This window comes from Thermobia domestica, chromosome 2, assembly GCF_964235325.1.
Source record: "Thermobia domestica chromosome 2, izTheDome1.hap1.1, whole genome shotgun sequence".
NCBI lineage: Eukaryota > Metazoa > Arthropoda > Insecta > Zygentoma > Lepismatidae > Thermobia > Thermobia domestica.
In genome coordinates this window covers 171522832-171548997 of record NC_137455.1, presented here as the reverse complement: position 1 = coordinate 171548997, position 26166 = coordinate 171522832, and the positions used below count along the sequence as shown (strand labels likewise).

Sequence of the window (26166 nt, the reverse complement as noted above, 5' to 3'; positions counted from 1 at the left end):
CTTCTCTATACCTCCTTGAGATACGCCTGTTAATCAATGTGACATGATTAAAACCAGGAGACAGGAGGAATGTTCAATTCTACGTATATACATTGTTCTATTTCAATGTGGCAAAAAAGCAAAAAAGAAAAGAAAAGAAAAAGAAATAAATTGCACTCCCCCATTAAAACCGGAATTTTGGAAAATGGTGAGTCGTGTGTCCGTTTATTACATCTTAACTTGAGAGGTTCATGAGATACTCTATTTTTCGCATTAATTTTAAACCCCATGCTCCTTTGGGTTACGCCCTTTAATCAAAGTGGTGATTGAAATCTAGCACTAGGTAGATACTTAGTATATTCCAAAAAATTATTTCAAAGTTTTCAGCCATTTTCACGTAATATGATCAGAAACAATAGGCAACATCACTTTAAGTGCGAAAGGATAAAAATAATAAGACATACCTTTTTCCTCTTAAAACAGAATTTTAAAAAAATCGCTGGGGCAGTTTTTCGCTTATTTTTGATGACGAATTAATACGTCAAGTTTCATCTCCCTAATTTCAATGATTTATGTGGTACTCTATTCTGGGCAAAATATCTGAATATCATTTACCTACCTTGGCATACATATTTTTAAGAAGTGTATCGTATTAATTGCTCTCGTAACAAAAGGAGTTTTCTGTCCAAATATTACGTTTCTAGATATAGTAATATAGCCTGAATTTTCAGGAATCACCTTCACTCTTCCATATAATCATACATCTTGTTCCCTTCCTCTTCTAGGAGTGGGATTTTCGAAAATGATGAAGTACGTGTTTCCTTATTTTTACTTTCGAGCGACGAAAGGAAGAGAAGAAAGTTCGGTGGTGGTGAAAAAAATCGAATACGAAATTTCAACGGATTTACACATTTCATTGTCCACAGATACTGAAAAAGTGAGTTTTCGACATCTGTTCATGTGTTCGTCCTGACCTAGAGGCCATACCTCTTAAATATCTCAACCAAATTTTAAATTTAAGGTATCCTTCAGGAGAATTTTCTGAATTTCTTTCCTGTCTCTAAAACTAATGGTAGCTTACTTAAGGGTAAAAATAAAAGTTGCGATTTTCTCAAAAACGGGTCTAACGATTTTGTTCGTATTTTATAAATCAATTTTCTAAAAACAACTCCACATTGTGATATAAATCATTTCTCTAGGGAAAATCAAAAATTGGTAGTTTATTCTTAGGGATATTTTTCTTTCGGATGATTCCCCCCCCCCCAAAAAAAAACACTACTCATGCGATTTTCTTCATAATTCATAAATAAACATTTCATTAATTACCTGACAATATAGAATAACTCATTTGTCCTCAAAAAATATACGAGGAATAATTTAATATTTTGATGAGTTTTTCCGAACGATTTTCTCAAAAGCGGCTCATGTGATTTTCTTCATACTTCATAAATAAATAAATATTTCATTAATAACATGACAATATGGCGTAACTTATTTGTCCTAAAAATTGCGAGGAGTAGTTTTATTCTTGGGGATGATTTTTTCCCGGGAGATTATCTCAAATAGGACTCATTCGGTTTTGTTCATATTTCGTAAATAAATATTTCATTAATAACCTGAGTATATGGTATAAGTCGTTTGTGCTAAAATATCTAAGAGAGGTAGTTTATTCTCTGGAGCGAGGTTTAACGGACTATTTTCTCAATAATGAGTCATGCCATTCATAAATAAATATTTCATTAATAATTCTTTAATCTTGTATAAGTTATTTCTTATGAAAATAATCACAAGGAGTAGTTTTCTCTTAGGTATGAGTTTATATTTAGACCACTTTCTCAGAAACGACACGGGCTATATTGGCCATTTTTCATAAATGAATATTTCATTACTATTCTTATAATGTTGCAAATGTCACTTCCATAAGAATATTCACAAGGGGTAGTTTACTCTTGGAGAGATTTAGGTTTTTTTTTTAAATTTTTTTATAAATTTATAAAACACTGTTCACGCTATTTTATCATTATTTTATAAATAAACGTTTCATTAATAACGTTAACATATGGCATAAGTTATTTCCTATGCAAAAATAAACAAGAGGTAGTTTGCTTTTCGGAATGAGTTTTCTTTCGAGGAAGTTTTCTGAAAACGCCTTGAAATTTTATTTTTATTTTACAAGAAAATATTTTGTTAATAACTACAACACAACATTTTTTATTTTATGGAACTGGAGCGAGAAAGTATAGTGTATAGGCCCGTGCCTTTTATTATTTAAGAATATATATAGCGAATTTTACACTTCCAACACAAGTGAGTCCTTACGTTAAGTATTTTGTGAATAAATAATGGGAAAGAAATCCTCTTAAGGAAAGAAATTTTCGCAAACGCTGAAATATGTATTTAATTATTTTTATTTAAGAGTTTATATGCCGATTTTCGCATCTTCAAATTATGCAAATTCTCAAAGGCACTTTCTCGAAAAAGAAAGGACAATTTGGATATTATGGTAATGAGATTATTGACCACCTTCTTCCTTCTAAGATGAAGACTTTTCAAAATACTGAACACCCGTCTCATTATTTGTTTTTAAAAGCTTATATAGACAATTTCACGTCTCTAACTTAAGCAAATTCCCACATATGGCACTCCTTTCCCCCTTACGACAAGAACTTTCAAAAGTACTGAAACAGTATTCTCTTATTTTTAGTTATCAGTTCATAAACCGAATTTCACACCTCCAACTTAAGCGAATCCTCACACTAGGAATCTTTCAATAACAAAAGTGAAATTTAGACTGTATAGATTAGGACTTCCCTCTTAGGAACAGAATTTTCGAGCACATTGAAATAGTTGTCCCCTTATTTTTATAGAAGAATTTATACATAAAATTTCTCATTTCAACTTAAGTGAAACTTATTTCGAAACTTTGTGATTAAATAAAGGAAAATTTCCATATGATTGAAATTGTTCTCTTTCCCCTCTTTGATGTGGAATTATCAAAAACGCTGAAATAGGTATTTCCTTATACTTAATTTAAAGTCCATATACCGAATTTCAAATCTGCAACTGAAACTAATCCTCACGATAGTACGGGCCCTGGCCATATGTCCCGTAGGAATGGCAGGTCTGACAGCTGTTCTCTCCGGATCCGATATCTACAATCAAAAACAAGTATTAAAAAAAACTTGGGTAGGCAGTCTGAATTCCGGACAGTTTTTTTCTATGACGTCATCAATATGGCCGCCAAAGAGTTTCGACTTACCAAATTTAAAATTTTATAACTGCCTTACTATTCAAAATAAAAATTTTTCATTCTTCTTTTATTTGTCAGAGAATATATTGGACTTTTATTGTAATTATAAAAGTTTGCCTTCTTTTGCCACCATTTTTAAATATGGCCGTTCAAACTAGAGAAATTATAATTTTCACATTTTTTTTTAATGTTTTATGTCAAATGCCTTTGAAACGGTTATGTTTAAGGAAAAACATCCCAAAACAAATGTTATGGGGCATTTAATAGCTTTCAAACGTGACCAGAATCATTGATAGATTAATAATAGATTAATAATAGAGATATTCCATTTTATGTTAATTAAACGTAAAATTTTCTTCAGTAAGTTCGAAGTATTAAAATTGTATCCATAGATGTTGGCGCCGAGAACTTTCGATGCCAGAGCTGAAAATGCGGAGAAGTAAGGTTTGCAGAAATGTTTAGAAATATATTTGCCTTTAAAACGAGAATAAGGTTGGATAGCTTTAAAACACTAAGCCGCAAAACTCGAAAATCAAGGTTAGGTTGGGTTAGATATGCCGAACCTTTTTAAATGCCTTTTCACCTTAGTTACCTTAGAATTTCGGCTGTAATTCCTAAAAAAATACACTGGGCTCTGAAAGATAGCGTACCCATAATTTATCCAGTAGTCTGAAATAACTATCATTATTTTGTGTAAAATAACACGATAGCTATTTAGCATAAACTTTCCATCCGCTTTCCATTCTTTCAGGTCTATATTAATATTATTGCTACTGGAGTTAGGAATTTGTTTTAATATTTACAAAGTGTTATTTCCACTTTCAGGATGATGGTGAGAGGGGCAATTTGTGTTTAATATTATTTATCCAGCTAATATATATATATATACCAATAATTCAAATTATATTTATCTTTGTTTTAGGCTATATGAAACATTGAGCTTGTAACGATCAGAAACCCTATTGTACCATGGCATCAAAACCCTATTCATCTCAATCATTAGTTGGAATTAAATTTCCAGTGGAAAGAATGAAATATCATGAGACTAGTACCCATATTGACATTGACAAATATATTATCTGTCCACCAGCTACGAAAGAAATAACATGTACGTCAGTCGTTGGAAGGAAAAATATTCTTCATGCTGATGAAATAAGGAAAGATGTAGGTTTAATTAAGAACTTCTGCATTGCAACCAGAAACAGAGTTTATTTATCATTGCACTAATACATGTTACAAACAGCACATTTTAAAGAAGACATGGCCGAAGTTAGAGAAGAGTTTAATTGGAGAAGGAAAGGATGATGATAATGGACTTGATAATATTGAGCAGGAAAGGAAAAATAGATCGATCAGATATCACATCTCGAGAAAAGCCATCCCGAAACTTAAATCAATTCGAAGTGAAATGTGTAGCGTGTGGTTATAAGAAACGTGGCGATATCGAAGAAAAATATATTTCCAGAGCATCAGTATTTCTTGAAGCAACTTTATATGTGAAAGATGATGTATATACTTGGAAGATGAAACATCTGTTGCGACTTGGAAGATGAAACATCTGTTGCGACTTGGAAGATGAAACATCTGTTTTTGGAGCTGATCTGTTTTATCACAAGATATGCCTTGGAATTTACATTATAAAGTACAGAAGAAATCAGAAAGGAAATGAAAATAAAGAAAGGTCAGTACAGGTAATCAACAAAGAAGAAATGTTGCAAGATGTTTTTCCATTAATTAAAGATATTCTAGATAAAGGTAAAGGTTTTACACAATCTGAAATCGTGATTAAATAAATCAGAAAGGAGAAATAAAGGTAACAAACAAGGAAGTAAAACTTTATCTGCCCAAACCTTTTGGATCTGATATAAAATTTCTAATCTGATCATGAAAAATTAACCTAGTTTTGTTTATTCTTCTAAGTTAAGTGTTGATCAGTTAGCTGAAGCCATACGAAATACAAGTGTAGCAAGAGATGCAGGAGTATTGATTTGTGAGTCTATTTTAAATTGTGAATTTTGTTTGAACCATAGAATTGGTAATTCTGAAGATTTTAAACAGCGCTCTCGCTGTTGTTCACTGGAGTGCTGTGCGATTGCCAATCCCATTACTTTCCGAACAAACTGTGTATGGATAAACTTTACCATGCTCACTCTTTATGCAGATAATAGAAATTACACCAAGGGCGTCATTTGCGAAGTGCAGGAAGGAAATTGTCACCCTGAGTTTCGAAAACACATGTTTGTTAACAAATTGTATACTAATACCAAGGATGTTATAAAATAGAGGATCTGCCCATACGTATCTTCATCATATGAACTCACTGAAGACAAAACAAACCGAGCATCGTCTGAATCGGCACTTCGGATTGGCTACTCAGGTTTCCGCCATGATTGTTCGCTCGAAACATTACGATCTTAGTGGCGCGGAGTGGGCAGAGTACGTGTGGCGAAGCTGTGACGTATGACTTCACGATTTTCTTGTATCGGCAGATCCTCTATTTTATAACATTCTTGACTAATACGGTATACTAACAAAAACATAAAACTTTTATGTCAGTAAACAAATTTTACTCTTACACCTTAACAAACTCGAAACGATTCTACTGATATTACACTCGATTCATTTTAACAAAATTGGTCCAAATTCCCCTAACCCTAAAGATAACCCGACCGTAAGCTACTCTACCCTTTTAAAGCGGTCCTACTTATAGATGCACAGCTGAAACATGTTGTTAAATTGCTATAATTATTAAGGTTATAACATTCTGAAAGCAGACAAAAATCTTGGTGAAAAAAATGTCATGGCAGAAGTTCAAATTTTGTGTTTCTATCTTTATAACTTCCATTTCACCTAGATTTCCTTGTTGCAAGAATTTTGTTTTGAACATACCAGTATGTTTCAGTACAATGATAGTTTGATATTATATTCTGCAGAGCAAGAGTTGAAAAATGGACAGTGAATAGCGCCCACTGAACAGTAAAAGTGCAAGAGTTGTGAACATGGCGGCTGGTACACTAGAGGATAAGTCAATTTGGGAAGATGGAGAGGTATACCAAACATTTGCTTTCAATATGTTTGCGTGTAACATGAAGTGTATTTCTTAGTTTTCTTTGTCTACTATTTGCCTTATCGTAAGGGGTCAGATTCGTTCGTTGCAATGATTTGGGTCTCGATGAATCGGCATAAGCGGTGGCGGACATTCCATGTAGTGACAGTTGAAGAATCATATAAACGGGTAAACTTTCTTGTGTAGCAGTCCGCTTTTTATATTAACAGATAGAAATGGAGATAGCAATATAAGAACAGTAGCAGAGTCAGAAAGAAGGCATTTCCTTATAAAAGTCAACCTGGCAACTAAGAAACTGTAACTACATGCACAGCGCTATTTTTGTCATCTTTATCAATGAACTCGATTTGACAAATCATTTATTATAAAAAACAAATAAATAAAATACGGTGTAGGTCAATTTTAGGTACACCATATTTTGCAAAATTTACACCAAAATTCAGTATTCTGCATCGAAAGACATGCTTACAAGGAAAATATTTTGGCGCAGATACAGAATAGTCCATCAAGGAAAAAATAAAAATAAAAATTTCGTGCTGCAAATTATTCCCGGCCTATGTTTAGCAGAAGGAATCCAGCTCTTTCCTCTAAAAATGTTACAATTTTGGTAATTTCTGTTCACATTCGGTTAGTTTAGGGTAGGTTAGGTTAGGCTAGTTTAGTTTACTTTAGGTTAGGTTAGTTTAGTTTATGTTATATTAGTGTAGGAGTCCCGCATAATTTTCCAAAGAATGATAGAATTTCGCTTATTTCTACTAATATTAGGTTAGTTTAGGTTAGGTTAGATTTGGTTACGTTATGTTACGTCTAAGTACTTGCATCATTCATTTCTCCTGTAAATTTTGTATTTTTTACGTGCTTCTGGACCCCTTGTACTAAACATAGCTACTCCTTATTCCCTAAAACGTTCTGAGCTGTTATTACTCTGGCACATACCCAAAAGATTGCGTACAAATAGATGTGAATACCGCGTACGGGTACTGGTGTATGCCATAAAAGAAACTAAGCAAAAATCAAACCAACGTGTGCTAGATCCCACTAAAAGCGAGAATTCTATGTAAGTAAATTAGGGTAGGAAGGCTTTCATCATAGTATATTATGCGTACATAGGGGCAGCCGCGTCAGTAATGGAGGGTTTGCGCATAGACGAGGATACTGAAAAAAACATAAATGGGAACACTTGCAATGGTTTCATACCAGTAGTTCTATACTTAACTTCCTACATCGTTCAAGAAATACTCGGCCTGTGGGAATTACTGTGGTACGCAGTCGTCTTTGATATGCACTCTTCCATTTTAATCCTAATGTTGGCATTTATTCCGAAGTTGGTCGTCCACCTAGTTTTTGGCTAAAAGCTTGGTAATTGGCTCCTTTCTGTGCCAAAGTTTAATATTTAATTCACATATTATTGCCAAGCGACCGTTAGCGAGTAAAGGAGGGTTAGAGTCCCGCAGGGCACATTGTTTTCTGTCTTTATTGCAGCTAAATGGAAAGAGGGACCTGTGTTCTAGAACCTTGCCGCCATGTTGGTCGTTACCGTTACATTGAAAAGTATAACTTTCTTTACGTTTCTTTACAGTTATTTGCTTACCGCATTTTCTACAATTTTTAGATTTATTAAGCCGTGACTTTTACTAACTTTAGTAGATTTTCTTGATTATCACCAGCAATGTTTACAGAACAAATCTTCATTGTATTCCCATAATCCTACCATAAAATAACATTGCGCCAGGTAGTTCCCTCCGCTTGCTAAATAGTTCCATGTTTAGAACCGTTTATATAAGAAAATAAACAAAACATTGGCTCTCCTTATACATTATCAAGCTCACAAAAGAGCAAACTATTGATTTCTTTCCAGTAAATTTTCAAAATTTTGCTAGAAACGGACGACCAACTTTGGAACTTTCGAACTTAACCCCTAATGTTACACTTATAGTGGTTTTACAGTTAAAACATTACTGGTTTCCTACATTGTGCAGAAATCCTCTGGCAGTGGAAATTAATATCTTTTATATGCACTCACTCGTCCTAAACGTAGAAATACCACTTGTATGACTAACTTTTCGTAAACAGTACCGAAAAAGGACTGTATTGATATTACGGCCTTTGTGCTGCAGAGTAAGTTAAAAGCATGTTAAAAGCGTACCTTAGGAAAGGATAGTTTACGTTAGTTTTGATTAGATTTAATATTCCGGAACGTATTCAATGCACTTTATTCGGTTTTTTTTTTTTTTTTAATACGGCATAGTACTTCTGCACAGTATATAAAAGCTATATTTTATTTTACAAGGGTATTATTACTAAAGAAAAACCATTACAAATAGTATAGGAATTCGTATCACTGCAAAAGCTCAAGGTTTCAGTACCCATCACTTACATGCGTATTCATCATAGCTGACGCGCCTGTTCCCAAGAAACATCCCTACCTTTCTCATCCTGTCCAGATTCGGTTTGATAGCATTCGTGTTTTTAGTAGCCATGTAGGACGTTTACTAGTTTTTGTGGCGCGGGCGCTGTATTTACATGCAAATCGTGAAAGAAGTACTTTTCAACAGTTACTTCTGGTGACTCCCTTGAACTTCAGCTATGCTAAATGGAGTACTGTCTTATCGCCCAGCGCAAATCTTTTGGAAGACAATAGTTAAGAAATCAGTGAAAAAATTATAATTCTCAATAATTATTTTTAGTGGTGTGCTTAATTTTGACTTGATTTGAGTTGAGTTGAGCGTACCTCTCAGCAGGGAGGCTATATGAAACGTGGACCTACGTGAACGAAAATGCTGTATGTAATGTAACATAAACGCTATTAGTTCGAAAGGTGATCATGTGACATTTCACTCAGAGTCCCTCAGGAAGTAAGAATGGATACATCAAGATGATAATGATTAAATTTACATTTCTTAGTCGAAATAATTGTAACAGGCAGTTACATAAGAGGGCTACTTGCCTGCAATGTTAAAATTTTCACACTTTAGTATTACATTTTAAGCGAGTAGATGCGTGTGTTGGGTCAGAATAGTGTAGAGTAGAATAGGTTCAGTTACTTGGACGTGCGGAGTTCAGTTTTATTTAGTTAATAAATGGAATACGAATATTTTACGGCATTTCGTGTATTTTTGGAAGGGGTTGATGTATTTGCTCCCCTTTATTGGCTAGACTGACATGTGCTTTCTGCTTTATCTTAAGTATATTTTTACCTTGGAATTAAGTATTTTGTCATTCATGTTAATGCCGTAAAAGCTACTATTCCAGTATGTACTGTTCACTTTTGTGGAGTATGCTTGCTCAAGGAGATTATTTCATGATTATTGTGTATACCGAAGTAATAGAAGTTACTTGTTGCAGCTTAGCGTTCCTTTTCAGCACTGAGACTATGTGGGTTGTGGACCTACAGTAAGGTCGAATGCGAATCACCGTAGTGCATTCAATGGACTTTTACCGGGAATGGAACGGATGCCCTCGTGCACTAAAGACGCGCGCGTTAGACCAGTGAGGAAAGCTGCAAATTAATTTGTAGTGAGAAATTCTTATTGGTATTCTATCGGCAGAAAAAGTTTATATATAACAAATGAATACCTTGGTAAACATATGATTTCTAGCGATAAAAGCTATAAGAGTGAATTCATATTTTGTTCATAGTCCTGAGCGAGATTATTTGAATATGTGGAAATTCCTATACATTTGTTACATAGTAAATATAAATCTTCCTACTTTCAAAGAGGGTTACCGTTATTGTATTTGGCGGTGGCAATAGTATTAGCCAACTATTTTGTGACTGCTTAACGACGCCCTGTTCATCAGCGCAAGCGCGAGTAGCTATCGTTCACGTTGCCACTAAGAGTAAATGAATATAGTAAAATTCCGAATATTAACACTCACGGACGTCAGGTTACATTAGGCAGAGTTCAGTTTTCGTTATCCTAAACGTTCTGTGAAATGAAGTTTTGAAGTATAACATATTTCATGATATATTTCTGAACCGAAAATGAATTGACCAAATTCTTTACCACTTCATGTATGATAAATGGAGAAAATAATTGATTTTATCGCACCAATTCCTCAGTGGATTCGAATTCGATGTATTTCTTATAACCACTTCATTTCATGGTATTTTCTTAGTTTTAGAATATTGTTTTATCTTAATGTGAAATTCGCAGTTTCTTGTGCAGTTATTTAGGAGGGGGAATGTGCAAGTTTTCTTGTGCAGTTATTTAGAGGGGGGGGAGGTGCAAGTTACAATTATAACATTACTATTCCACGTCAATTTTGTGAGCTAAGGAAAACGGATGATTAATGAAAGTGAAAGGTCATGGAAGAATCGGTGGAATGAGTATGTTGATGGAAACGGAGGAACTTGCAGACACATGTCCACCATAAACTCACGTGAGTATTGTAGTAAATATCAAATAAGGAGGGGAAATAGACAGAAAAGAGTAGTAACTAAGCAACGTCTGGTATAGCGCCATATTGGCTTAATGAGTCACATGAGTCTTACCAGGTTCAAACGGATAGTTTAATCGAAGATGATAAATAGAGACCAGATGTTTAGGCATTAAAAACCTGGAAAATAGACAAGGAATAGGCACTTAACATTTAAAAAGAGGCACTAAAATGTAACTCGAAATAATGAAGATAAATATTCAATACGATTAAAAATTAAAATTAAGTCATAGATAATGTTCAGATAAAATATCAACATACCTATTTGTTAATATCTTCTTTTACTGTATATATAAAAACGAAGCTTGACATGTATTCCATGTGTATTTGGTAAATACATTCTCTACAACACTTTATCACTACACATAACAGTCCAAATTTTATACACTTGTCAGTACACACAGCAGTCCCAAGTTTATGACATCTTATCACTACAATCAGCACTTATATTTCTCGGAAGAGGCAGAATTCTGTTTTGAAATACTAAATTATATATTTTCACCCAACAAAGTGGCATTTTGAAGAAAATGCATAGAATAGCTAACATTAGGCATCAAAGCAATTATTTAGGCAGAAATGGGCGAAATAGGCAAAACAAAATTGGCCTAAATTGAAACTATAACCCCTCCATATAAACTTTAAAACGTTATTTTTTATCATATCTTTAATATTAAAAGAATAGGCGTTTTACCTAACATCCGGTCTCTAATGATAAGTATTTCTGGGTAGGATGATAGGTAGAAAGGTGTATATAAAAACTTATGGAGAAGTAATAAATGTATGTTAATTAATAGAAATGATCTAAACTGAAATAAAAGGAAAAAATTAGAGAATAGAAGATATAAATAATAAGAATATGAAAATTAATTAAGAAGAAAGTTATGATAAAAAAGATAGCCATAAAAGATAGTAAAAACAATTTTTTTAATGTAAATTGGAAACGAGAAGAAATGTAGTAGCGTAGAAAAAACCGTATTAAATACAAACTTTATAACATAAAAATTTCAGACCTTGTACTTTTTGACTTAAAAAAAATCTTCTAGAGGCATTTACGAGATAACGTGCTCTTACCTTTACGTATATATTTGTATCACAAAAAGGAATGTCAACATCAAACTGAAGGAACATCTAACAGTTCTTGAGGTCTACTATACGAGGAACGTGGAAACATATTTTTGTTTTTCCTTTGAAAAGGATACTTGTGTACATATCCGAAATATCTGACTTTTTTTTTTTTTCTGCTTCTAGGGATACAATTAGGTGATTAATCTATTTTATGATCGTTAATTTAGTTTGTCCTTGTTTCTTTTTATGTGAGAATAAGACCTCTTGAAATGAAGATATGATTTTATACGTAGGACAGGCACGTGATGTCTATTCCGAGTCTCATATCAGTGTCAAGGAAGGTGACACTTGAAAATGAAAGTGAATTTACTGAACACCACAACTCTAAATTTATAACTATACATATTTCTAGTATACATTTTTCTAGTAATTTTGATGTTGAACAATTAATGCTTAAATGCACAAACAAATTGTTACGTAGCTGTTAAAACTTCTAATGTTCTCTGTTTATTGTTTCTAAGGTTATATTCTTACTTTGTTGGTTTCTCTTTTAGGAGGCGCTTGCGGAAGAAGTACTTCGAATGTCCACAGATGAAATAGTTAGTCGAACACGGCTGTTGGACAATGAAATTAAAATAATGAAAAGTGAGGTGATGAGAATATCTCATGAACTTCAAGCACAGAATGAGAAGATTAAAGAGAATAATGAAAAAATTAAAGTAAACAAAACATTACCGTATTTGGTATCGAATGTGATAGAGGTAAGATTATTTCTTTAATTTAGGGAGGACTAAAGCCAATTTTTAAAAATTCTTTGATTTCATTCTTTTACTCCTGTTTTTGTGAATATATACAAATGAAATTCCTGTAGACAGCACAGTGACTTTTTTTTTTTTTTTTTTTTTTTTGTACTGGTACTATACCTTAAATCTTTATATAAGTCCTGACTAACTGATCAACACCTAGGCCAAGCTGCATAAACTAGAAACATATGTAGACAATATGTAGGATTTCTGACTTAACCAGTGAGGAAAAATTTTTGGAAATCCGAGGATAATAGTGTGTTAGGAGGATAATAGGGGTTGGAATTGTTATAATAAGATATCCATATCTCGGAATCCGTTAAGGTTAGAAACATAAAACTTGGTAGTTAGGCTTTTTATTTAAAATAATAAGTTTTAACTTTTGATGTTTTGAACTAAGATGCCCATACAAGGCGTTCGAATTTAGTGCGAGACTTCCGAGTTCAGATTAATTCTATATGAAATGTGCAGAAGGAAGAACGCAAAATATATTTGCTAATACAATGTAACGTAGAAGCTATGATCTATTGAAAATATACTAAAATTCTTCCGCAACGATGTGTATTGCGTTACAAATGACTCCCTTGTCTCAGTCAATGGTAACAGTATGTGAGGATGAGTTCATGAGTAAAACACGTGATAGTTTTCAAATGTATAACATTTTATTTTTTTACTGAAAAATGTTGCTACACTAGCAAGAGTACATCCAGAGTACTTTAGTTACCCGGATTTCGAATGAATACGAACAAAATTAAAAAGGATTGAAAATTTGACTTCTATCAAAAATCTTTATATCGAATAACTACTTAGATAAGTACCTCGTCCAATTGCATAGGTTATATATATATGTGAAGATAATAATGCCGTTTATAGGAACTTGATATATCAAACCTTTATGAAGATGCGGTAAAAACAAAGTTTGGAACGCTACCAAAATTATGTAATTCCGATAATTTTGTTGTACTTACACCTATCAAAAAGTGTGGTAACGCTATAAAAGGAGAGAAAATTAGAAATTGTTTTTAAAAATTCCCACAATTACGCCATTTTAAGCAATATATCAAAATTTACCATTTTTTTTCATATCTCCCGAATGGTTTGAGATACCAGATTGTTTCAAACGGCATTATGATCTTCATGTCTATTGAAAACCATGTTTGTAATTGGATATGATACTTGCCTAAACACATTTTTCGAAATAAAGTCTTTGAAACAAAGTTTTCAGTTTCTTGTTGACTTTCTTTTTACTTGTTCAAAATACGTCATATGATAACAGTAGTATTCAAGATTAAGGTCTTTTGGATGTGCAGTAGTACCCAGTCCATCTCACTTGCGTTATTACTGTTGTAAAACCCTCCAAAATTGGGATGAATTTTAAAGTTTATGGTATTATAGCGTTCTTAGTTTCCAACACTGCATGACAAGTGTGATGTCGTAGGTTTTCGTTTCACATGTAGATTTCAAACAGCCCTATGTAATAACCTGACATAGTGCCATTTGAAAAAATTCAACTTTATGATAGAATGGCAACACTGTTAACTTTGTGGTGTCACAGAATATGCCAAAGAAGTCCCCGTGCCGGTACTTGCATGGTGCAAAATTTCAGTGGTTTTTGTCCATTTGTTTAAAAGTTACACGTCTCCACTAGCTGTGTACTTTCATATCTTCTATTTCGCATAATTTTTCAACATTTTAACAATTATACCTAGGTACATTTTTTTTAACCCTATGCTCGGTAAGGATATGCTAACTGTAGAGTAAAAAATATTGCTAGAGGAAAGAAGTGATTAATGCAGTTTTCTTATAGGGAGTAAGAATTCATATTGTATTTAATTAATGCATATTATAGATGGTGCCAACCATAAAACATGCTTTGATCTGTTTTCCACTTGTATTTTACATGGCACTTGTTAACAATTTCTTCATATGATATTTATTTGTTAAACAAAGTTCCAGATACTGCTTGGTTGTAATTTTACACCGGAATGTGGTAAAAGGAGAGAGAGAGAGAAGAAAAAAGCGTAACTAAACAAGGCAACTTAACCAGAACAGCAGTTTGAAAATGGCTATAGAATTGCCAAGCACAAATTTTACAATTAATCCCTGTAACTTTTGTCCATGGTTTCCTCTTCAATTAAATAAATATATTTAACTGCTTCATAATGTAGTATCTGTCTTCGCATTGTAGTTTTCCCCATAAAAATCAAACATGTCGCTTATTTAGATGCTTCACAGCTTCTTTTCTTCTCTCTCTTCGTCTTTTCCTTCATGTTTAACGAGACATTGGCCAAAAGAGCTTCTGGTGTAATTATTTAAGTATTCCGATTATAGTTTTATTATTTTCTGATAAATAATTCATTATATATATATATATATGTAGTGTTTTTATTCATCATATGCATAAGATGTTTTCAAGTACTAGACAAGAAGTAAATAGTCGCAATTCATGTGCTTCTAGCTGTTGGATGTTGACCCTCAAGATACTGGGGAAGAAGATGGAGCAGTAGTAGATCTGGATTCTCAGAGGAAAGGAAAATGTGCTGTGATAAAAACATCAACTAGACAGGTAATTAAAAATAACTATTGATGCACAATATTAACGGTAATTAGGCTTTAATTTTTGTATAAATTGAAATTTAGGAAAGAGGAATTGGCCTTAAAAAATTAAAGAAATATACTCCGTGAAATATACTTCCCCTTTTCAGCATATTTTGGAAAATAAAAGGGGGAGTAACGTAGATAAATGTGCGTTATGAGACCCGGATTCGATTTGAAGAGTACCGTGTGTATATATATAATTTGACATTTGACACATTTAGGTTAATGTATCGTATAGAATGTAAGTTTACTAGAATAACTTATCCTGTAAATACGGTATGCATTTTTAGTTGGACATATTATTGATTAGATGCTGCTACTAATACTATTAAATAATTTGCTGAGCTCAATATTTAGTTTTTACTTCAGGCATTGAGAAAAAAGTATGTACAGTAAATTCTAATGACTGATTTTGTCTCATTTTTTTAATCTGCATTTTCACATAAGACATAGTACATATTACTCTGTAAGTTGCTCACCTGTCTGTCTGAGAATTGGGGCGCACTGAAGCAACGCGATTTCTTTGCTGTTATGATCAGTAATGTTAATGTATGTGTGTTGGACATCTACGTAATCTTCATTTTTTAAAAGAAATTTCAGAACGTCTTTTAAAGTTGTATGTTTCAGATGATCAATTTAATTTGTCTAATGCAAATTGGACTGTTGTATTTTTGGATGGATTAACTTCTCCAAAAATAGAACAGGTAATGGTACTGCTTATTACTTTTATGACTATTGTCGACAAGTCCAAACCGTATTTTATAGTCAGTGTAGATGGATTTATTGAGCTGTAATTACTTTCTTCGCGTATTCAAATCTGTTTCTTCCGAGGGGAGGAGAAATTTAAAGAAAATTTACAACAAATGACGAATTGATTCTTGTTGCAGATCAATATTACTAATGATAATAAAGGCTAAGTTTTTTTGAATGAGACGTTTGTAAAGGCATGACAACAGGTCGCTTTTGATATTTCGCTGCTTTGAGGAGTGGAACAGTATAAATGTTTTAAACATTTCTGGAACTGACAGTCTTTTCTGTATGTATCATCACAAGTGAAAGAGAGAAAAGAATAAATAATGTGTCGTAGCGTTTTATCATATTTCAATGACCATAGTGTGCAAATGGCAAACATAGATATTTACTACATACAGAGTTTTTATGTTGTACAAATAATTTTTATATTATTTATAAGTACAAACTAATATGTAGATAATTAGTTAACTACAGTTAAAGTATTTATATTACGATCTACAATATAATAGCTTTTTCCCTTGAAGTACACCTATTTTGCTCTAAGCTGGCAGCTTTTCAGTGGAACTTACGGTGGTCAATATGAACAAGTTTCACTGTGTGTATTCTTTCTTAATGCGTTCTAAATGTGCTTAATTTTAAATCAATATATGTATCAGTGAATGTGTACATTATTAAAACGCAATGAATGGATATTTTTTGTGGCTGAAAAATTACATACAACCGAATATTTCCTACCTCTTTAATTGCAACGTGAGAACGAGAAGCTATGAAAGATTTACCTCCTAAGCATGCATTTCGTAAATTATACAGATTTTTATGTAGTAGCGTCAAACAGAGAAATACTCTATTATTAAGAAACGTAAACTTTTTCTCAAGAATTTCAGATTTCGAGGAAAGGTCGTTGCAACCTCGTCTTCGTTTTTTCGTAACCTTAGGGTAGGAAAACGCTGCTGCTATGTATATCATTCCAAGTTAGATTGTTTATTAGGAATTTATTTAACATGTGCCAATTTTTGTAGAATGGGCAGAATAGTTTTGCTGATAAGGAGTAGCTTGAATGTAATTAAACTAGGAATAATTTATTTCACTGTAACACAGATGTAGTGTGCAACATGTTTCCAATTCACCTTATCCATTTTCAATGAAAACACTAATATCAAACGTCACTGTTTCAACTATTGTTCGTAAGCTACTTACACTAGCCCAAAACATAATAAAAGTTTTACAAAAATAACAATGGTAAAATGTTCTAAATGGAATAGGTAACTCAGTTTCCAGATTGTGTCCGGGAGCTGCCAGTTGAAACAGTTTGTCTATGGATGATATTTGGCACTTGAAATACAATGGAGTGAGTGGAGTGAAATATTCCAAATTGTAAATAGCATAACTAAATAGTTGAGACTTCTATTGTTTTAATTTTTTTTACAACAGTGATAGGTTTTGGATTAGTGTGGTAGGATCAATAGTTGAAACAGTGACTTTCGATAGTGTTTTCTTTGGAAAGGAATATGGTGGGTAACATGTAAACATCTTTGAGAACCAACTTCTTCGTAGTATACTGGTTTAACGCTGGGTTTGAAAAGAACTTTTTTTAAGCCCTTATCATTGTCATAACTTGCAACAAATTTCTATTCACTGCTGTTTTGAAAAAATGGCCGCTATTTTGAAATTTTATATTTACCGAGAAAATGTACACAGCAAATTTAGAATGTCTCGTGCTTCTATTCTCAAAATTTCAACTTAAAATACAGAAAATTGCGCTTTGTAGCGTGGATACCCGCAATAAAAAATAAATAAATAAAAAATAAAAAAACTCCATTTTGAAATTTTACGGTGGTATGCCGCCAAAATCTATCCAGGAAATTTAGTATCTCGTGCTTGTACCCTAAAAATTTAAACTTAAAAGACCGAAAGTGGTACCCTGTAGTGGTACAGGCAGACGAACGAAGAAATGTAGATCGAATCATCCCAGGAGCCTCAGTGACGTTCGCTAAATATGAACACTACATATTTTAAATATATTAATTTAAAACAAAGATATAATTCATGTTTCATAAAATAAATGTTTCAAAATGTCTTATACGACATAAATATTTTCCAAGTGTTTGTGCGTTCAATTGCGGGAATTTTCCGAGCATTTCTTTCACTACGGGTTTGTTTTCGAAAATGCAGCTTTCTTTTACTGTACATCGAAACTTCCACTAGTACGGAAGTTTGAATTCAGCACTTGAAATAGTAAGCATTACGTAGTCTTCGGAACTCCAGCATTAAGTTTCTTAAATTTGACAAGAATTTTTACGCTATTACTGGTGTTGATTGTACAGAATGCTTATTTGAAGAGTAGAAACAAATAACTGAACTAAACTGTTGTTGTTGGAAAATCAGATTTAGTGAATAATACTTGTGCTACCATCAAAGGTAATAAAAAATATTAGTAATAATTTTACTAATGCACTTCATAGCTCTATTTACTGGTAGTGCCGGCACCTATGGCCTTAAACCCTATACATTTGAAGGATATCGTCCGTTGGCATCGCCGAGCACACTATTCACGGAAAGTATTTTCTAAAATATAAAATTGCATATTTTACTTCAAATAGGCTATAAGCATAATCCATACATTAATTTGTTCTATAATTATCTCAAGCTAAAGTTTTTTAATCATTCAGTGCATTCAGAACTTCATAAAGGTCTTATGTTAAATGTTGTTGTATACCTTAAGGGGGAAGACTATTAAATATTTTTCCAAAGCTAACAATTTTTCGTAAATGAAAAGAGAGAATGAAATGTAATTTACCTCAATAATAGATAATGTTATTCTACACCCGAAAATACGAATCGGAAGAATTTTCAGTGTTGCCATCCATAGAAATTACAGTGTGATCAGAATTTGAATTACCCAAAACTCTAGGTTAAGGCAACGACTAGGAAAATGAACTCAACGATAATTGATGATTTATCATGCTATCTGTGTTCCTTGTTAAGTACTTTTTAAATAATATTTGTATTTATTTTGTAGTAACTTATTTATTTTGTAATAACATATGTAAGTTATTTACATGTACTTAACGTATGTAAGTTAAGTTTAGAACAAAACTTTAATTTATGCATTGATTTTACTTACATACCACGAATTTTACTGAACAGTTAATTCGTCTGCCTGTAAATTTAGTTGTTCAATTTTATTGAAATAAATCTGTTCCTGAGAATAAAAGATAACTGTGTACGTAGACCTTTACTCCCATCTGAGGGAATATCCTAGTATGTTTTTATCATCATTGGCTTACCACATTTAATACAAAAATTATCAATTCAATTCATTCGTCAGTTCTAATTTTAAAAGTTGATTAAAAATGGGGAAAAAATGTTATTTGATATTCTGTTTCAAGTAGTTTCCCACAAATTTACTGCATTAATAATTGTGATACCGTATTAACTTGCTTCGATTCAATTGTGGGGAGTTTTGTTTTTAATATCTTCTCTAATTGCAGGTTTATGCGAGTAATTTAATTTTGTTTTGTATTTTTAATAATGTTACTTTATATATATTTTGTTTCCTGTGTCATAGACGTACTTTCTTCCTGTCATCGGGCTAGTAGACCCAGAACGTTTGAAACCAGGAGACTTAGTAGGAGTAAACAAGGACTCGTATTTGATTTTAGAAACACTTCCTCCAGAGTATGATGCCAGAGTGAAAGCAATGGAAGTTGATGAGAGACCAACGGAGCAGTACTCTGATATTGGTGGTTTAGATAAACAGATTCAAGAGGTAAGTCTTAGGTTTTTTTTTATTTATTTATTTATTTTTTTTTTTTTTTTAATTTTCTTTTCTTAAATCTACAATAACACTATTTTAACTTGGCGCGTTGGGTGTACTAGGTAAATTTTTGCAGCTCTAGTTCGTGAAATTATCTCATTTAATAATAATAATAAAAAGGACGCAGGCTAACTTGTGGCAAGTAATATTATGGTGATGTAATTCGGAGGAAATCAAGGTTGTGAAAACCCAGATTGAAGAAGAAGAAAAGAAACTAACTCAGTGGATTTTATTGGTTAAAATTGGATTTTATTAAATTTTGTATTATATTTAAAGCCATATTCCTATTTAAAATACCATTGAAGCACTCATGTTTTATTGCACACATAAAATTACGGAATTCCTTTTCCACGTGGCTTCTTCTAGCACGGGTTCCTGGTTCGATCCCAGCTCTCGCCATGTGGGTACTGTGTTGGCACCGTGTACATGTGTTTTCTCGAAGTTCCCCCCTTTTCTCGCACATCTGTCATACTACTACAGTGAAACCTCTCTAAAGCGGACAGCCGTGGGGAATAAAAAATTGTCCGCTATAGAGAGGTGTCCGCCTTAGGGAGGTTTCAATATTTTCTTACGTAAATGAGTAAACAAGGTAATATGCAATTCGAAACAAATATTTTTTGTATGAATCATATATTTACGAATGTTGCCAAAATGTTACTGTACCCGCATTATCCTCCGCCATCCAGTACTCTATGTTCGAGGGATAACATGGAAATAAGATGATATAGTTCTCTGCACTTTACACTTATCACTTGACTACGTTTTCAGTATGTCGCTTTTATTTGCGGTTAATTGCAGTCCAGTAGTGTCTTTTTTGGGACAATATGCGTGCCGCGGACTGAAAAACCAAACTTGTGTTTTGCTTGGTTAGAGATTCCAGCGGGACAGTAGAATAACATGTCATTCCAAACGGCGGACAATTATCAATCACTTTTGTGTCTAAAACAGCTTGGGTGGGAGTGGGATGCAAGCAAAAGACATGAGAGTGTTGTTAAACAGAGGCTCTTCGTCTGGATTGCAAGCAGACAGTTGAGAAGGCAAAGTGCTGTGCATAATGCTATAGTGACACATGTATGAATTACTAAAAATGTATTTTTACTGAACTTTTCAACTTGTTTCTAGAGAAAGTGTCCATAATACGGAGGTAAATAATACCTATAAAAGACAGAAAATACTGTCCGTGTCCGTACTAGAGAGTGTCCGCTTTATAGAGGTTTGCCAATATGTTTTTTCCTATTACAGTGTTTGGGGATTATAAAATATGTCCGTTACGGGAGGTGTCCGTTAGTAGAGGTTTCACTGTATTATTATCCGTCTCATCATCGTCTCCCTTAGTCTCAATGCATAATTGTGAGACATTAAACTAAAAAAAGAAGAAAAAAAAAGTAACGGAAAGGAAGGAATCTGTGAATCCCCATCCTCGTTTCGTGAGATACACTTGGCACCATTGACACACTCATATATTTCGATTTCTAGAAAGGAGAAAGTAAACAATTTTGTATAGTGACAAAGAGATGGGTAATTCTATATAATATATAATAGGAGTAAAATTTATCTATTTACACTCACGATTCAAATCCGTGAGCCAGTCATCCTGACTAAAGATTCCTTTAATTTCCCTCAAAGGGCTAATACTGGAATAGTACCTCAAGTTCAGGAGCCAGAGGTAATAAACGACTTCTTCTTCTTCTTCTTCTTTTTTTTTTTTTTTTTTTTTTTTTTTTTTTTAGTCAGTTTTTTAAGAACTGAAATGTTAGGAGTTTTAATAATTCTCATTTCGAGTTGCCAGTTTGCTTCTTTTTTTGTACAGTTTTTACAATTAAATAACAGTAATTGTACTACTACACCAGATCTGCAAGGACAATTCCGTAGATTCACGATCTGATTCCCGTTGATGTTGAGAAGATTGAGATATATTTTCATTAATTTTTTGTTGTGAGTAAAGTGTTCTTGATTTGTAATAACTGACATACGAGAAAAACGTTTTATTATTCGTTTGTACTAATACGCGAGTATGCACTACAAAAACAGAGAGAATGTAGTCGCATTACTTTTTATTCCAGACTATAACTAAAATGCCAGTTCTTTGTACTGGGGAATTTGGTCCATTGAGCCTCCTCTTCCTATTAGGATATGTACAACAGTGAAAGTTTAATCATAAAATCTCCATAAGATATTGTGTTTCGTCATAAATCTTGAACCTCCTCCTTTATAATATACTTTTCTTTTTTAAAATCAAAGTAATATAATAAAAACCGAGCTCAAGATAGATAGTAGCTATCGTCCAAAAAGATCGCTATCGTCCAGACTAGTTACAGTTTCCCTGTGATGCCATCATAAGAAACAAGTAACATCGCTTTCAACATAAAGAATTAAACTATAGCCCCCCCCCCCCCCTCTCACGTTACCCCACTAAAACGAAAATTTTCAAAAACACTGGACACACAAACACGTATTTTTAAAAAGGAGTTTATATATCGAGTTTCATCTTCCTAACTTGACAGTATCGTGAGATACTCAGTTTTTCGCGTAGATTTTGACCCTCCGCTCCCCCTCGTGCATTTTAGTCAAAGTAATATGATAAAAATCCAGTTCGAAGTACGAGGTAATTACATGTAAAAATTCAATTAAATGTTATGATCACAAACAAGATGTTTTTTATTTTTATGTAATGGATTAGTTAATCACTTAGAGCAAATTTGATAAATTTACGATTTAAATATATATATAGTCTGTCACAAAAAATAGCACCACTCAGAGTAACCGCAAGGGTTTCATTATATTTACTATTTAAATAAGCCATTCCGTGACATACTGGTATCTACTTGGTGTTTCCAACAACCTTTATGTTTGGGGAGGGTCAGAGCAGTATTTCGCGATACAGTAGTTCAGATGCTCTCTGTTTGATGTCTCTGTACTCAATATGAGTGTGGTTGAGACTTAAAATGCTTGTTTTGTTTGCTTTTCTGGGGCGGTGTAAAGTGAAATTTTAATAAAAATTACGTATTATTGAATGTTTCTTTTGTTTACGTTGTAAACGGAAGTGCTTCAAGTATATTACAAGAAGTTAAAAAATGTCATTATTCCCTAGAATCTCGAAATATGAGAAAAGTGTGTGGCACAAGCCTTTGTAAACAAAGACGAATTCTGACACTGTGAAGTGAGGGCTACTCAAATAGACAAATCGCCAAATTTCTAGATATACATCATACTATCTTTGGTAGAATAATACAGAAGCAAGAAGAGCATGGTATGTCTTCTGAATGAGAACGATGTGGCAGAAAATGAAAACAACTGCAAGATTAAATCGAGAGGTTCCTCGCTTAGCTGTATCAGACAGAGCTTCCAGGGACATGAAATGCAGCGACTATTTATTCTAATGCAACTTATAACATAAGCCGGGTTACTGTTGTAGACGATTGAATGAAAAAGGATTACATAAGAAAACTCTAAGAAAGAACCCACTTTTAACTGATAAACATGTAAACGCTAGAAGAGAGTTCGTGAGTAGACACGGTGCATGGAGCGATGAACAGTGGTGGCACGTAATTTTCTTGGATGAGAAGAGGTTTATGATTGTTGGAAATAACATAATTTTGGATGAGAAAAGGAGAAAACGTGAAGTCAAAATACATTTCCAAAAGAAGGAAATATGATGAAAGTGTCATGTTGTGAGGATGCATTACTTCAAATGCAGTGGGATGAATTAAAATCTGGAATAAACAAGTTAATACGGCATATTACATTGACATTTTGAATCGAACGTCACTACGACCATCTGTTGACTATTTATCAGGTCCTAATTTGAGTTGATTTATTTTCCAAGACGACAATGCGCCGTGTCACAGAGCACGGAGTGTAGCGGACTGGTTTCAAAGTATGAATTTCCAAAGATATGGTAGCCACCAAATTCTCCGGATATGAATCCTATGTATAATCGGTGGCATATTACGTCACAAAAAGTACATGGGAAGATATATAAGAGTAGGAGACAAATCACCAAGGAACTGGTTCGAATCTGGCACCTCGAACTGGATATTACATTAGGTGAAACACTTGTGAACATCATATCCCGTTGGTTTGCAGCATTAAGAGCTGCCTGTGGCGGTATAACGAAAGACAAGTGTCATAAGTGTTGTGGTATAAACAGTTTCCATTTTTCATTTACTTTCAGTAACTTACCTCCGTTTATTGGTAAACTTTGCACAATAGTGTGATAATAAAATATATGCATTAAATTTAATTTCTGGATTATAAGGTCCCTTAATGTATAAAACTCAGTGATTTCATATAATGTTTATATATGTACTACAGTAGCACAACATAAACATTAGAGAACTATTAAAAGATCAGTTGAACAGTGTGTGACCAACGAGGTGTGCAAAATAGGACTGAAATTAACAGTATGTTTTTTCGAAGTGGTGCTATTTTTGTGACAGACTATATATATAATAATAATCTATTCTGGTGATGATCTCTTGATAAATACAGTATATATTTTAAGTCAATTTGGAAACTAGACGTGTAGTAAGAAACATGATTGAAGAAAGTAATTAGAAGCATATTAAGATTATTAATTCAATCCAAGTTTCGAAGTGTATTTTTGGAGATGGATATTTTTGGGTTTTATTGTGGCTTTATCTTTTTACTTTTTTTAGGTATTTTTGGGCTTGGGAAAATCCCAACAACCCTAGAGGAAATAGAACTTAAGATGTAGACTTCCTAGTAAGATGAGTGATTGTCACGCTTTCTCTGGTGTGGGTAATCTCTAGTTCTATTTCTTGTAGGAGTTCATATGTACTTACAGGGCTATAAAGAAGTCTGGAACGTTAAAATACAGAACAAATTTAAGTTCTATATACATTCTGCTAATTTGAATAAATTCTATACAATGCTGTTTTAATAAGATTAAACATTTATAAATATTTATAAAACGTATAGGAATGTAAATTAATATTTAATACCTCCCATGATGAAAAAATAACATTTTAAGTTTATCATAACATTTTTTTTAACTTTACGAAATGCTGTGTTCTAAGATACTCAGTATTATGGAGTTTTTCACCAGGACCAGCCTATGACGTCACAATTGACTTAGAAAGATTTTACTCGACAGCAACAATAAGAAACTTATCCATAGCATACTATTCTAAAGTAACAGTTTACTTGTATTAAAAAAGCTGCGCGGTACAATAATGGGTGATATCAATAAAAATAAGTAACTACTCCTGAGAAGTCCTGCTCGAGAATCGGAGTAACTACACCTGGAGTAATCTCCTCCCTCAGTTTCGTATCAATAAAACAAGTCACTACTCAGGTCTAGTCTGCTCCAGATTTATGAACGTTTACTCGCGCTTCCTCTGCACGTAGCACTGAGTCGTATCAATAAAAGAAGTAGTTACTCGTTTCTCCCATCTGTTGGGCGGTCATTTCGCTGTGGGTAACTTCTGGCGCAGTATCCTAAACGCCATGGAAGGGACAAGTAGCAACGACAGTTTCAATTAAAGTGCATTTGTGGATATTATAAAAGTTCCAGTGGTACTTTCAAAGTCACAATTACCAGAAAGTAAACGAAGGAAAGCCGAAGCTTTGAAGGCAATTACAGTGAAATGCAACGAAATATCAAATACATCTACAAATGAGACACAAATCCAAAAGAGAATCTTTAATATCCAAGCGAACATTAAAACAAAAACAAAAAAAAAAAACTAATTTGAAAAAGAAAACGGGCAACAAGAAAGTAATACCGAAACCACGGGAACGAACCTCTTGAAACTAATGGCTGTTGATTGGAATCCAGTAATATCAAGATTAACACGACAAGTGCATATCACGTGTTGTCCAAGGTCTTGTCCAAGATTGATTGGCTTTAAAAACGAAATCAGACACTTGGTCCCTTTGTTTCCTTTTTTAAATAGTCCAGCCAGTCACGTCGTAAAGCACGTCCATCTGATTGCGTTTTTCACACCATACATGTCCTCTTTTACCTTGGCATAAAAAAATATACATTCTCATGTATACACCCTTCCTATCAGCGTTGAGTTGAGTTGATTTTGAGTTTAATGTCCTTTTCAGTAGCGAAGCTATATGAGACGGAACCCACTGATTAACTTAGAATCCGAACCATATGAGCTCCCGCCGGGAATCGAACGCGGGTCTCTCATGTCAAAGGCATGTACGCTATCCGCTTAGCCACGAAGGAGTTCTTCCTATTAGCGTATTCGTCTCCAAAATACTAGGTTTCTTTATTGCCACGTGTTTATAGTCGAGTGCTCCGATAGCACCCGGAAATGTATATTGTTCTTGCCACTCTGCCTTTGCTGTTTGAATATTACACACACCTCCGGAAACAATCAATTTTCAGATTTCGCAATAATCGCATTCATTACACTTG

General features: G+C 33.4%; 1 protein-coding gene across 2 annotated transcripts in view; it reads left to right on the top strand.

Moving 5' to 3' along the window:
- Positions 1-6119: 6119 nt before the first annotated feature.
- The window catches only part of Rpt5 (26S proteasome regulatory subunit Rpt5), a 42189-nt gene continuing 22142 nt past the window's right edge, over positions 6120-26166 (top strand). The window contains exons 1-4 of one of the 2 annotated variants that reach the window (XM_081747839.1): positions 6120-6276; positions 12356-12562; positions 15063-15170; positions 19524-19724. In XM_081747839.1, coding sequence (XP_081603965.1) covers positions 6229-6276; positions 12356-12562; positions 15063-15170; positions 19524-19724 — 564 coding nt within the window. In that variant the 5' untranslated portion in view covers positions 6120-6228. Of the gene's footprint in view, positions 6277-6386; positions 6465-12355; positions 12563-15062; positions 15171-19523; positions 19725-26166 lie in introns of those variants that run through there. The other variant, XM_081747834.1, reaches the window with a different exon arrangement.